At 39.4% G+C, this 14965-nt stretch overlaps 1 protein-coding gene across 1 annotated transcript; it reads left to right on the top strand.

The window, feature by feature from the left end:
- The first annotated feature begins 5227 nt into the window (after nucleotides 1-5227).
- LOC137172432 (G-protein coupled receptor 26-like) lies at nucleotides 5228-13860 on the top strand. Its single transcript, XM_067576853.1, has 3 exons — nucleotides 5228-6316; nucleotides 7116-7229; nucleotides 9668-13860. Exons 1-3 carry the CDS (start codon nucleotides 5649-5651, stop codon nucleotides 9894-9896), a joined length of 1011 nt encoding a protein of 336 aa, XP_067432954.1. The 5' UTR covers nucleotides 5228-5648; the 3' UTR covers nucleotides 9897-13860.
- Nucleotides 13861-14965: the final 1105 nt, after the last annotated feature.

Raw genomic sequence — 14965 nt, 5'->3', positions numbered from 1 at the left:
GGGGAGGGACAGGATATGGCCAGCCGTTTCATCACCGCAGCAGTTAACTCGAGGTGACAGCTGAAGAAACAGCTCCAGAATTTAAAATACTGCTTTAAAAATCTGTATAATGGGCCTGTGTTGCTATTAATAATGTATTCATTGCTGTGTTCTTCAGCGTTTCCTTATTTGACCTCTCTAAAATTAGAATCCAAATGAACTCCCAGTTCAAAATGTATCCGAAAAAGACTTTGATTTGAGCTTGTTGTGTCTTTTGTTGTTAATACATTTAATTTCTTCTTCTTCTTCTTTATGTTTCATAATTTTCTGAACTCATTTGGTACCAAGAAGTGTGAAAAAGGTTTCAGCTCCATTTTAATCTTTACCAACACCTGACAAAAATATCAGGGTCTTTATGCTAAATGCTCCACTATGTTCACCAGCTAGTCAATAACTTTGTCTGTTTGCTGTTTGGTGCTGGACAGGTAGTGCACTTTGGGGTTTTAGAGCTTTTCTGTTAAAAACAGCTGCCAGCTGCAGAAAACGAAGCTGATGAGAGTAGTGAGAGTGAAGCAAAACAGATAAGATGCGCCGGAAAAACAAAACAATCAGCTGAAGGATGCTATAGTGCTGCCTAAAGCTGACAGAAACTGCAGGGACAGATGATAATTATGTGTTTTTTTTGTTTGTTTTTTTGTCACTATTAGCACCCCATTTTACATTACACATAGACATTTGTTCCATTGTTAATACAAAAATATTAGAGTAGCTTCAAATTTAACTTCAAGCTTTAACTTCACCTTTTGCTGGCTTGTGAGCATTTCATGATCCTATATCAGATTATATCAGTTCTGATTGGACAGTTCCCAGAAGCTGCCCCTCCACAAACTTCCGGTGTTTCCGGAGGCTACATAAACAAACAATGGTCAGAATTTACATTCTTTACTTGAAAGATAAACTTCTCAAATACATTCAAACCCAGATCTGTTCCGAAATATGTGTGTAACAACCTTACCAGCAAAAGGCTACAGAATGGACGGCCATCTGTGGGCATGCGTGAACGGTCTGACGTCATTTCGATTGGGAAGTAGAAGTAACTTTTCAAGCAAAGCGTTCAGAGCAGGCTAAAGCTTGGGCTTTTGAGTTGAAGGCAGAATTTTTACAAAGGTTCATCTCAAGTTTTGGATCTTTTACCATGTTTAATATAGACATTCAAAATCATAACAGAAAAACACAAAAAACATGTTATGTCCCCTTTAATATCAGCTTTTCAAAATGATCCAGCAGCTTTGGACAACTACTGTGTCCCTGTATGGTTTTTAACATATGTGCAAGCTGTCATACACGTTGTACCAAACGCTGTTTAACATCGAACTGATTGCAGTCGTGATGACTACTTAGAAGTTAGGGATAACAGAGAGCTGGCTTCTCAGCATTATCGTTAGCAGTGTCAACACAAGCCTTCGCTTACTGGTTTGGTATTTCACTCTGTTTGTATAAAGCTTCTTGTCTAAGTGAGCGTCCCTCCTGTCTTCACCTATGAAACCTTTTCCAGTCATAAGGCTGCTGTGCCAATCAGCTTGCACAGTGTGTACGCAATGAGTTACACAACACATAGTCTAAAGTCTGAGTTGCACAAGTTTTCCATTTGTCATATTTGCAACAAATTCCCCTAACTTTTATTTCCCAAAGTAAGGTCCTCTGAACATATAAGTCACAAGTTGAGATATGTTGAAAATATAGTGACAAGTCTATATTCAAAAGGTGAGTCAGGAAAACGTAGAAGCTGAAGCATACATCTAGGTCGAAAATATATGCTGGCCTGCCAATCTGAGGCAAGTGAAGTGTGGAATTGGAACTGGCAGCAAATTCAAATCCACACTGTCACAGCAAAAAAAGGAGGAGTGCTGCAGGCTCTCTCTCATCCTACCGTCTCTCACAGTCAAGTCCTGCACTTGTTAAATCTTCTGACAAGAGGTATTATCTTCAAAGTGCAGATCTGCAGACTCGAGATCTTGTCTCAAACTCAGTAAACATGAAGGATCCCCTCCCCCAAAAATCTGATTTTAGGTGATAAAAAAACCCATCTTGTGCATAGTTAAAAAGATGATCAATAATGACAACGTTAAGACTATTCCACTTGGATTAAAATGTAGCTAGGGGCTGGTCCCCTGCACATCCTGTTAGAACAGCATGCAGGGAAAATGTGATTACTTGGGTATGGAACAAACTTCAGAGGATTCATTTAGAAATAGATCATCAACCAAACTGGAAAAGAAATAAACAAGTCATCTAGAGCTGAAATGATTGGTCAATTAGTCAACAATTTGATTGTTTACTTATCCTTTATCAAGCTAAAATCCAAAACATTCACTGATTCCAGCTGTTAAAATGTGAGGATTTGCTGCTTTTCTCTGTTTTATATCTTTGTAAATTGAATACATTTGAGTTTCGGGCAGTTTATCGTCCAAAACAAGCACTTTGAAGATGGACCCTGGAGAACTGTGATGGTGTTTTTATTTTTACATTTTATAGATTAGACCAGGGGTCAGCGATTAGGTTCAACCATGGGCCCTTTTTCTCAGGATTTTTCATTGCAGGGCCATTATAGCCAGTGCAGTGGAAAGGCAGGCCTGTATGTTTTGTTTGTCTTTTAATTCATTTAAGAACAAAACAGATTTATAAAACCATTAAGAGCTGTATCTTAGGGCGGGGTAATGGCATCAACACACTGTTTCTGTTCAATTGCAAACCATTTGTGTTTGTGAAGAACAAATCATTTATGGCTGCACAGACTAAGTGTATAAGTGACTAATTGTGGAATCCACACATTAAACTTTAATTCCTGGTAGGTTTATTAGACTTAATTTCAACACAATTCACTGTTCAAATAGCATTGTGTGACCATGGTTTTAACGCTTCTCTTCATGTGGGGGCGGTATGAGATGTAACAAGGTTATATTATAATAATTGGGATTTACAGAAGCCTTGTTATCTACAGTAGACTTGTGAAAAAGTATGTAAAAGTTTTGATGTAAACTAATGAACTAAACTAATGTAAATTAAAGTCAAAGCTTTCGTCAGGGGACCAAATATTTTTGCTGCGGGGCCAGATTTGGATCATGGGCTGCTATTTGCCAACCACTGGACTAAACCATTAATCAATTAGTCAAAAAATAATAGAAGGTTAATTAGTGATGAAAATACTTGTTAATTGCAGCCCTGAGGTCAACAATATTGCTTGTGAATAAACAATCTGAAACTTGCCACAATACTTACATGCACATAGTTGCAACAAACTCACACAATCTACATCATCTCACATCTTAACCAAAAAAATTTGATTTGTGTTGTGATGGATGTACAATGAAATCAGTAAGGGATAATGGCTTTTACCTGGAATGACCTTATCACTGTTTACTTCATGAAAAATATGCGAGTGTGTGTTTATTGTGTCTATATCTGATGTGATTAATCTGTGAGACGCACTTTACCAGCATCAGACAAAGGGGCTGCTGTATTCATTCAAGGTGATATTACCTGGGGCCAGGAGGCGTCAAAGCCTATGTGTCTACTTCGAATCAGGCCTCATTTACATGGATCTGCATAGACATAATACCCTCCGCAAATAATGGCTCTTTCAGGTGGAATGAAAGGACATTCTGTATTTTTGCAAAACCGCATTCATATTTATCAACAGCTATTTCCATGCACGTCTGTCTAATGTGGCATGATGTTTAATGGGGATGTTTGTGTGGCTTTGTTCTGACTGATACATCTTCAGTAAAAATATTAATCTCAGTCATTTTTTTTTAAAGAAAATTTGGCCAGCAACAACAAAATCTCCTCATCCATACACATCCATCCATATCACTCAGTCATCTCAAAGTGGTATTTTTAGATACATTATTGTCTGGTGAGCTGTCATTTAATTATTAAAAAAATAATTAGAGCGATGCCTACAAAAAAACGCACCTGTAACAGATCAACTGGTGGTTCTTTGCTGATAAGGCCTCTGAACTGACAGGAGAGAGCTGCACAAGTACTTGCGTGACAGCTCTCGAGTGTGCCTTTCTCCAGAGGCTGATCGCCCCATCACATGTGAAAGTATAATGTTGGAAATGCATCCATCATAGCCAAATCCTTACTCGGGGCCAAGATGGAGCTGCATTTCAGCTTAATAACACCCAGCAGCTGGCAGGGTTGTCTGTCCTTACCCTGCAGCTGCCTTCTCTTTGCATCAAGAGCAAACATCAGCCCATATACTCCACAGCCACCATAACAGCATTTTAATGAGCCTCACTTTCTGAAAAGATCTCACTTTTCCCCCCTTGTTCCTGTTCACCTTTCGCCACCCAGGAGAGAGTGAACAGAACACAGCGGCCTGCACAGAATCACATCTCCACAGTCAAATACAACAGCCCTGCACGTGCATGTGTGTTGCAGTAACAATAACTCTTTCCGCCCACACACACACACACACACACACACTCAAACCCCCCTCCCCCCTTGTAGCAACCACAACCACCACCTCACCCTGCTCCAGCGCCTTCAGTGGCTCACGTGCCGCAGCACACTCCGATGAGTCCCACGCTTCAGAGGAAAAATTCTCCACACTCAAGTCCAGAGGGGCAGCATAGTGTGGGGGCGTCATCATCCGGCTTCCAGGGAGGGGAACGGAAGATGTTGCTCCTTATCAATCTGATGAAGCAGACTTAATCAAGATATCTGAGTAAGCATGAGGGGAAGAGATGTTGCTGGGATACAATAATGGTTCAAAGCATTGAAACCACTAAATTACATTGACTCTTATCTATCAGATAAGTTTGATTCCAAAACAAGGTTTTATAGTTGATTTTAGATGAGCCAGAAAGATTAATTAATTAAGATTCAAATGCATTTGCATCATTTTGTTTTGTTTTTTGAAAATTCAAATGCATCTTAGCTGCATATTGTCTGTACTGTTTTGTGCAATGTGTGACAGTTTGTCTGTATTGTATTTATGTCTATGCAGAAAAGAAGAAATACACCCTGCAGATCTGAAACAATGATGGTCATTAAACGCATGTGAAATTCATAATACATGATTTCTAAAAGTAGTGTTCTAAAAAACACCTATTTGCTATGTTATTTCTTGTTAGGTCTGTTTCATTTTTTTCTGCAAGGATAATTTGGATCATGTGAAAAGAAGAGAACTCTCTCTAATCTTTAGGAATCCCCACTTAACTATTATCAACATTCTTTGTCTTTTACTGTTTCTCAGAGCAGACGGGGGAGAGATCAAGTAGCCCACACACTGTGAAGTGTGTGCGGAGGGGTGATGCCTCGAGAGCGCATCACAGGACGACAAAACCCCACTGCAAGACGCAGTGCCAGAATAGAGCAGCTTTGGCACGAGAGGTTGTTTCCTGTAGTTTGTGGGAAAAGGGGGAGATCGACCAAACGAATCCCCTAACATACTTCTTGTCATGCCGGAATCCTCCTGATCATCTCTGCTGGCTCGTGTACAGAGACAATGTAGTGAGGAGAGAAAAAGGGGATCTCCACCGGTGGAGAGATCTGGGGATGCATGGACACGGCTATGGGTGATTAATGCCATTTTGCAGCTGCAAACCAAGAATGGATATGCGCACAAAAAGTAGGGATAAGTGAGTTTCGGGAGCCACAGGATGGACACTGCGGAGGTAATTCTCTCTGTGTTGGTGGTTGTGATTATTATAGTGTCGTTGCTGTCCAACATCCTGGTGCTGATCTGCTTTCTGTATAACCCGGAGATCCGCAAGCAGGTCCCCGGTCTGTTCAACCTCAACCTCACCTTCTGCAACTTGTTGCTGACCGTGTCCAACATGCCGCTCACTTTGGTGGGACTTGTCAGTAAGGCTCAGCCGGGAGGTGACGGCTTCTGCCAGATCGTGGGCTTCCTGGAGACCTTCCTGTCCACCAACTCGATGCTGAGCATGGCAGCTCTGAGCATCGACAGGTGGATCGCCGTGGTGTTCCCCCTGAGGTACCACTCCAAAATGCGCCACAAAGACGCCGCTTTTGTGCTCGGGTACACGTGGGCGCACTCCATGTCCTTCTCTACGGTGGCCACCTGCCTCTCCTGGGTGGGATACCACCGCCTTTACGCGTCCTGCACCCTGTCCAACCCGAGGGCGAGCAGTCGGACCCAGTTTGTTATCTTCACCGTCTTTTTCCACTCCTTCACCTTTCTGCTGTCTTTTATAGTGCTGTGTGTCACATACCTCAAAGTGCTTAAAGTGGCAAGGTTTCACTGTAAGAGGATCGACGTTATTACAATGCAAACTTTGGTGCTGCTGGTGGATATACACCCCAGGTGAGCTCCTTTAACTCATTATTAGTTTGTTTCTTCCCTGCAGCATGCACCTCTTAACACTGACCTTATATCTGCAGTGCAGATTCACATTATCCAAAGCAAACAATGAGGCAACTTCAGACTGTTCAGTCAGAAGAGAACAACTAGAAAAAGAACAAACTGTACAAAGCTGCTCTGATCAAAATGGGGAGAAAAAGTATTTTGTCTAGGAGCAGTTGGTGCCATCATTGCTTTTCATATTGATTGTAAAGCCTGAAATGACACTGTTCTGTGTGGGTATAACAGTACAGTTAAGGATGCTTTGCGCTGACATTTGAATTGTATCCTCAGTATTCAGAGGGGATTGTGTTGAAATGTCACCAAAGTCATTGTTTTACTTTGCATCCATAAACCAATATTGTGCGTGTGTGTGTGTGTCAGTGTACGTTATAGAGCAGTATTGTGCATGCTGGTGTTCTAACTCCTCACAGTGATGACCTACATAATATAAATTATGACTTGAAGCAGTGTGCCAACATGACATCATAGCCATGATGCATTCAGGCTCACACACAAAGTCACACTTGCATACGGTATTAAAACTGTAGTTCGTGAAGCGGGGATCCTCACTATGTATTAAATTAGAGTGATAAATCAATTATTTTGTGATGCTACACGTCAGCTCAGCCTCTGCTGGCTCCTCCTATAACAAGAGTTCTCTCACTCCTGTCTGCCTTTATTAGATTTGTAGAGACACTTTACAGTCTTCCCCAAGTGTGTCCCACTGCTTATAAACGCACTGAACTGTCTGTGTTGCCAGTGTTCGCCAGCGTTGCTTGGAGGAGCAGAGGAGGCGACGGCAGAGAGCCACAAGGAAGATCAGCACCTTCATCGGCACCTTCATGCTCTGCTTTGCTCCCTATGTGATCACAAGGTGAGTGAAGGAGAGACACCCAGGGGTGAGAGGGAAACCACGCTGCCACACTGCATTGTACGCAGCAGCTCTTTTTATTTTGCTGGTATCCCCCAAACCTCCCTCCTCTGCTGTCAAGTCAACCTCCCACCACCACCACCACCACCACCTCCTCCTCCTCCTCCTCCTCTTCCCTGCCTCCTCTCTGCTCCCTCTCCACACCGGCCTGAGTTGGAAGATGAGATTGGCTGACCTTGTGATAAGTAATATGCCTCTGCTCTGCTGTTGCTGCTGCATTAGCACTTTTCTCCTCAAGTTCGTTGGGTGCATCTCAGTTTGTTAGGAAGTATCCACTCGCATCAATCACTTGAGAAAAAGAGGATGTCAAATGAGGCCTATTGAGTGAGACACAAGTGATGTGCGAGTGGATGTGTTAGAAGTTTTGAATTTCATTTGTATGTAAGTAAGTTAATGTAAGTTGAAATCACACAGAGGACATAAGAATAACGAAGAATGTGGTGTGCACAAACACAGGAGCGTATTCATTCATTCTAATGTAAAACATTATTTTAAATGTCATAGATATATCAGAAAGAACACAAAAAAGCAAAATTATAAAACAGACGTAAACATTTTCTTTACAAAAAACTTTTCTCTCAGTTCTCACTGTTCGTATCTGCAAATGATTAGTTGATCAATAGAAAATGAATTGGAAACTATCTTGATAATCAAATGAGTGTGTTAGTAATTTAAAAAACAAAAGCAGCTTCTCAAATGTGAGAATTTGAAGCTTTTCTGTGTCAAACATGATAGTAAACTGAATATCTTTGGATTCTGGACTGTTGATCAGAAAAAACAAGACATTTAAAAACATTGCTTTAAGCTTTAAGAAACACGTATTTTTATGTATTTTCTGACATTTTATAGACAAAATGATTAATTTATTAATTGAGAAAATAATCAGCAGATTAATTGATAATGAAAACAATTGTCAGTTGCAGCCCTACTTATGCAAAATACAAAAATCTCAGGGACGGATATCACAAAAGGTTCTCAGGCCAAATAAAACCAAAGTATGCATGGCTGAATACCAGTAAGTGAGTAAAATCATACAGTATGTATAGTAAGTCGGAAAATATGTTTTTGGCAATTTGGGTGAACTGATCCTTTAAGATATATTTTTAACCAAATGAGAAAAAGTTTCTTTAAATAACTGCCCATGTATCTTACTTAATATTGACCACTCTCTGACTTGTATCTTGGAGATAAAAGTACATATTTAAAAACATATACATTTCAAGAAGTTGATCTTCAAATTCACGTCTGAAATGAAACCATTATGTCACAATTAAAAGCCATTCAAGGCTTTAAAATTGAGTTTTTCATCCACTCACACAAAGAACACTGATAGTTTGTTGTTACCAGTAAACTGTCAGTAATGAATGACCGTAGTAACACTGTACATGCTCTCATTCTGTAAATGGCAGTTTCCTAATTACAACCTGAATGTATTACACTAAAAGCTCTTCCTCCGCCTCTCTGATGCTCACTAGTTGTTAGGGTTATCACACATAATTGTTTATAGTAAAAGCCCTGCTGTGCATGGTGGCAGCTGACTTAACCTCCTGTTAACTCTGTTGCTGTGGCGTCTGTGGGCAAATACCAGTGATGGCGACTGGCCCATGTATGGCCAGTGTTAACGTGCTGACAGGGCTTGATTGTGGAAGTAATCATACAAAGTGCAAGACTGGAGGATCAGCAATTTTATTTTAGTACCTTTTATGACAACATGTACGGTAAAATAACTCTACACTTAACAGAAAATTGTGTGAAAGCACCGACTTTTATGTCTTTATGAGCATGAGTGAGATCAGCTACTTTGAGATTAAGACAACAGGCCCCTGTCAATCATATATAGAGTATCTTAAGTACACGGTAATATTTTTCAGTTGCGGACTGCTAGAAGATCATAAGGATGCAGAAATCAGTGTCTGCTGTCCATTAAGGTTTTCTGCTTAACTCTTAGCCCTTAATGCAATAAATAACAATCAGTGGCACTGCTTCTCCCTTTTCTGACATGAAATGCTGCCGGCCACAAATGAAAATGAGATGATGCTGTACATCCACACACATGAGAGACAGAGGAGGAAACTCTTCATGTAGTTTCACTTGACAGCTACCTATATATCTTGTGTGTGACTGCAAACAATAACTAAAAACAGAATAAAGTAAAGAGGACTCTTGCTGAAATAAATTCTGGTACTTCAAATAATTACACAGTAGTAGAAGAGGCACCCTGCTCCCAATGAACAAAAATGATGTTATGGGCAAAAATGTCTTGCAAATGTATTTCTATTTCTGCATAATAAGCTTAGGGCATGCATGTCTTTTCCAGCATGTTAACTTGCCTTTCCACCGCGCTCCCTCTCTCACACTCCACCCTCTCTGCTTGCCTGCAGGATCGTGGAGTTATTTCCAGCGGTGCCTATCAACCCTCACTGGGGAATTGTCTCCAAGTGCTTAGCTTACAGCAAGGCAGCCTGCGACCCTTTCGTGTACTCTCTGCTCCGACACCAGTACAAGAAGACGTGCGCTGACATCACCAACAGGCTGCTGAAGCGTAGCTCCTTGAACGCATCAGGGCGCGTGCACGAAAGTCAAGTCAACAGCATAGCGACGGTAGAGTGACAGAGAGCGGGACTGATGGGATACGGTCTGAGGGTTGACCTGGCAACTGTCAGGGAAATATGAAGCTGATTTATCATCGATTGGAGACAAATATTGGTTGTTCTTGTCCACGTCTGCTTGAATTTGGTCTGACACGCCAAAAAAATAGTCACTTCAGACAAGGGCAAATCCTGGCACAGGAATACCACTGTGCTTGCATACTGAGTGCCCAGAACAGCACATTAGTGCAGTGAACTTGTTGTGAGGACAATGAGCAACAGCAGATTTCACATCCACCTGGAGAGACAGATGTGCTCACCCAAGAAGAACGGACAGTTCATAGCCTCATTATTTTATCAAATGTAGCTTTGAGATTTGACATGATATGGATTTTACAGTACAACTGTTTGTTTTTACATTACTATAATATGTATTCTTATTATCTTTTCAAAAAAAAAAAAGGATAGGGAATGGCTGTATGTCTGTTATAGTCTGTGCAAAGTGTTTGCAAGTGACAAGTTGATGTGTTCACATTGTATGTAGCACTGAAAACTAGCCTAACCAAAACTTGATACAAAACCGAGTCCCCTAATTGTATTACAGATGAAACCATACAGTTCGGCTCAGGTGATTTCAGATTTGATGAGGCAAAACACACTCTCAATTAAACACATTTGTAGGGTATTTTTTAGTATATTGCCTTGTAGTATTAGGGCCAATTAACAGAAAAACTAAGATTCTAATGGATTCTTGTCTTTTATGTGTATTAACATGTTTCCATCGTTTGTGCTCTCATCACCCATTTTGAAGGACTTACTGACCCGGCCATGCAGAGTTTTAATGGGTAAAATGGGCCTTCAAACCGACTGCCTTTGTTGTCATGACTGACGTGTGCCCCTCAGGTTGTTTAGTCAAGTGAAGCGTGATTGACTGTACAGTATTTGCCTGGGTTTATACTCACAGAGATGAGCATCCCCTAGAGACTGCTTGTGCTTTCTCGTGCTTTTGAGCAAGATGGACTGAAAAGGAAAACATCTGTGTTTTCCTTTGCTCTGCAGGGTGATCACATGCAAACTTATGACATCATGTGATATTTTGTAGCAATGACAGGTGTCCATGCGAGGCACATTTGGATACAAATGATTCGTAGAACAAAGCAACTCTGGAAGCAGAAATAATGTTTTTGCTAACAAAATAGTTTCTGCTTTCGGTCTCTTAACATTTAACATGTACCATACAGTAACATGTAACTGACATTTTGGACAGAATGTAATATTTGTGTAGGCAACTCTGTCACAAATATTTTCACAACACAATCAGTTTGCATTTGTAGAACATATTAATACCAGTTAGGACGCAAGACACAATCAAGGTTAATTGCTCAACAACTGTGCAAACTGCATAGCTGGGTCCCAAAAACAGGTCATCATATCTAAACTATGCTATAAAGCGGATCACTTAAAATATTACCTCTTTTGTCCAACAATTTATGATCAAAGCATTCTTGGAAAGTTCGCAGGCTACTGAACTAGCTTGCCATTAGCTGCAGGCTAGTATGAATGTGGAGGGTTGGTTAAGCTAAGTAGTTTATAGATAGATAGATAGAAACAGATAGATAGAAGATATCCTCAGTATGGCTGGATTGCAATACTTAAGTTAATAGTGCAAAGTCTAGATGATATATTATATGAACTGTCTCTTCTGATCCAATAGTTTCTACCTCTAGAAGTGACTTGTGCGATATTCCAAAAACATAACAGGACATGTCAAAGCAATAGATTTTGTTGAAAATCATCCCGCGCTTATGTAGGTGCACATGTAATTACAAGACATCAGCTATATTTTTGAAGAGGCTTTGGCACAGAATCATGTAAAATGGATGTAATGATGGTTATGGATTATAATCTTTAATCTCTGCAGGCTGTAGACCCTCTAACCTGTGAGCCTACACCTTCACTGGGTCTAGAGTCCAGCTGGAGGGCACAGCCTGTGTGAAACATAACTGCACTTCCCATGAAATAACCTCCTTCACTATAAGGAGCAAGGCAAAACTATTGATAATTTATGTATTTATTGCTAGGATAATATCCCTGGGAAACGTTCATTAGGGGGTTTACAAGCTCCAGTAAAGGATGCTAGTTAAAGGTGTCATCACCAAAGTTGGTATTTTATGAAAATCATTACTGACATCTTAGTTGTGTTTTGTATTGAGAGCTTCCCATTACAATATGTATTTAAAACTAGAAAGCTATGCCTGTTTGAATAGATAGTGTAATGTGGTACATGTAGGCTATGTCTGTTTAATTCCCCACAATCTATAAAACATTTCAGAGTGGGAACTGTAAGGTAGACTGGTCATGGGTCAAACAGACTAATCTTCAGTGAACTAGAACAGACAGAATTTAGTTTGCTTCAGCTGCCATTTAAATCATTTTGCTTCCAGAGCAGCTCTGCTTCCAAGAAATGTTTATATAACTAAATCTCCATCTTTATAGTCAAATATAGCCATGAAAATTATAACAGTGTTTTTAAGAAAGAAACTTGTCAACCTATTACCAACGTATATATTTTTTAATGAGATGGATAGCTATAAACGTTGCCAGTACCCCCATTTTACTGTTACATTGAATACATACACACAGTGTATATTTTATCCCCATTATGTAGTATGGTATAGTAGTATCCAGACGTTTCCTAAAGATAAGTCTAAGCCCAAGAGCCCTCTTGACTGAGTTAGTGTTATCTAACCCACTACATGTTGTATCTAGTATATCTGTTTTTTTTCTGTATCAGAAGACAGGCAGCTCTGTATCAGAGGGCTTTTGACATGCTGTAGATTAAGGTGTTTTGTTCGGATAACAGAATATACAGAATATCATGCATGTTGAAATATTATTTTATAGACAAAAATAAAGTTTAGAAGTACATTAGACTAATGTACATGCAAGGGCAAGCGGCCAACAGTGAGATACTGCATGTATCTACAGTTAGAACACACAGTGCCAAAATGATCTAAGATGCCCAGTGAGCCAAATATTAGTAGCTGCAGTTAATTCTCTCAAAAACATTAGAGAACATAAATAAAATATTGACTTTAAATCATCATGTAATTACCACTTAATATATTTTTTTTGCTTTCATCTTGTGTCCATGAGTTCATGATTATTAATACAGAGGAGAGATTGTTGTCTTGGACAAATGATGCATTGTGTAGTACTGTATGACACTCCAAGACAACCAATGCCTTAAATTCTGTAATATATTGTGGTATAAAATATTTCCATTGATGGCATATGGATACCTTGAACAATATAAATAGAATCAATCATTGCCTTATTCACTTTTGTTCATTAACATTACCCAGAATCTGCCTCTGTATTTCTGTACCCTATTTCTGCTTTACATGGTTATCACTCGCCGATGTTTTGCACTGACGTAGAGTAGTTATTTTTCTCATAAATGATGACTATGGTTATTGGTGAAAAAAAAGAAGCTAAACATGAAACTGTGTATGTTGACAGATTTACATAAATGACAACGTGAAAAGTATTTTTGTGTCTTTTAATATACGTACATGTAATTTATGACAACACTGTATTTGTTTGAGTGTTACAGAATGTGCTGCTTCAAATGCAAAGAAGTTTTAACTGTTGTTGATAGCTGACAATGAACTGAGTGTAATATACCTCATTTTGTTATGGTGACTGACTCGATTGCCTGAAGTGTTTTGTTAAACTGATTTAGTTATGTAACTCCTAATTTATTAAACGTTGGCTCGATGCTGCTGCTGCTGCTGCTGCTAAAGATGGCTATGATGACAAACAGATGACGGTGGTGATGACAGTGATGACTGTTTATTCTATTCGTTGATGATGAATTGAGGATATTTAGTTTTGTTGGTAATTATATCTGTAATTTTGGTGAAAATGAAGAAAATGACTGTTTCAGATTTTGACCATGATGATTAAAGTAAACTGTAGACTTATTGTCTGGCGCTGCTGTGATTAATGATGTATCTCAGAGGAAACTTGTCATTTAAAGCTGCATTTAGCATTTTTTTGACTACTAGGGGGAAGAAAATTACAGACAGGTAGACAAAACACAACAAATGAAGAAAAAAGATTCACCACCTTGTATTAAAATACATTAAAACACAAGAAAATTACACACCAACTAATTTGATGAGCTGTAAAATCCATATGCAGCATACACTAAAGCACTGCAAACAGGAAAACACAAGATAATACAAAAACATAAGTTACTGTGGAGGTTTCCAAGGAACACTTAAAATTGATGAACACACTAATGATTAACATAACATCTTCAGAAACATAAGGTAAAACTAAAATAAATGTTGGTCATTTTCCAACAGAATTAACGCGCATGCCCAAGCCATAGACTGTGTATAAAGATAGATCTAGCGAGGTGCGACATCATCCATTGGATTGCATTAGAGTCAGTTTGATTTGCAACTTAAGGTCAGTATCATCTTTTCCACTTGGAGCCAGGACTTTCTAAATAAGGAGTGCAGGGTTTTGCCTTTTCACACTCTGGAAACACATCCCGCTACCTCGGACTGAAGCGAACACTAGTTTACGACAACAACTAGTGCACACTTGGGCTAATGTTAGCTACTTTAGCTAAATTGTGCTAACAGGGCAGGTATGGTAATCACGTAACATAAAACTTATTCTTTAAACAGAAACTCTGACGCATCCAAGACAAACATGGCAGACATCAAATCTTATTGACAGAACAATAATTTCCAAAAGGAATTTTGAATGGGAGTCAACTGGAGCTGGGGATTTTTGGAGCCAGCATCTAACTTACTGGCCATCAGTGGCACTTAAAGGTACTTCCACACTGGCTTCAGCCTCAAGTGGTGGTAGTTGCTGCTTAGTCCAAGCAAATATATTTTTTTAGTGTCCTCTGAAAATGTTGTGTTGTATAATATTTGCTTGAGTTTTGAGGGGGTTTTTTTGTAAATGTTACATATGTGTTATGAAAATGGTGACGTTTTCTTGTTTTTCTTATTCAGCCATTGCATTTTTTGTCCATATTCAAACATACATGGGTTTCAGACATTTATC

This window comes from Thunnus thynnus, chromosome 20 (assembly GCF_963924715.1).
Source record: "Thunnus thynnus chromosome 20, fThuThy2.1, whole genome shotgun sequence".
NCBI lineage: Eukaryota > Metazoa > Chordata > Actinopteri > Scombriformes > Scombridae > Thunnus > Thunnus thynnus.
The sequence above is the reverse complement of the archived record's forward strand: the minus strand, read 5'-3'. Positions and strand labels throughout refer to the sequence as shown.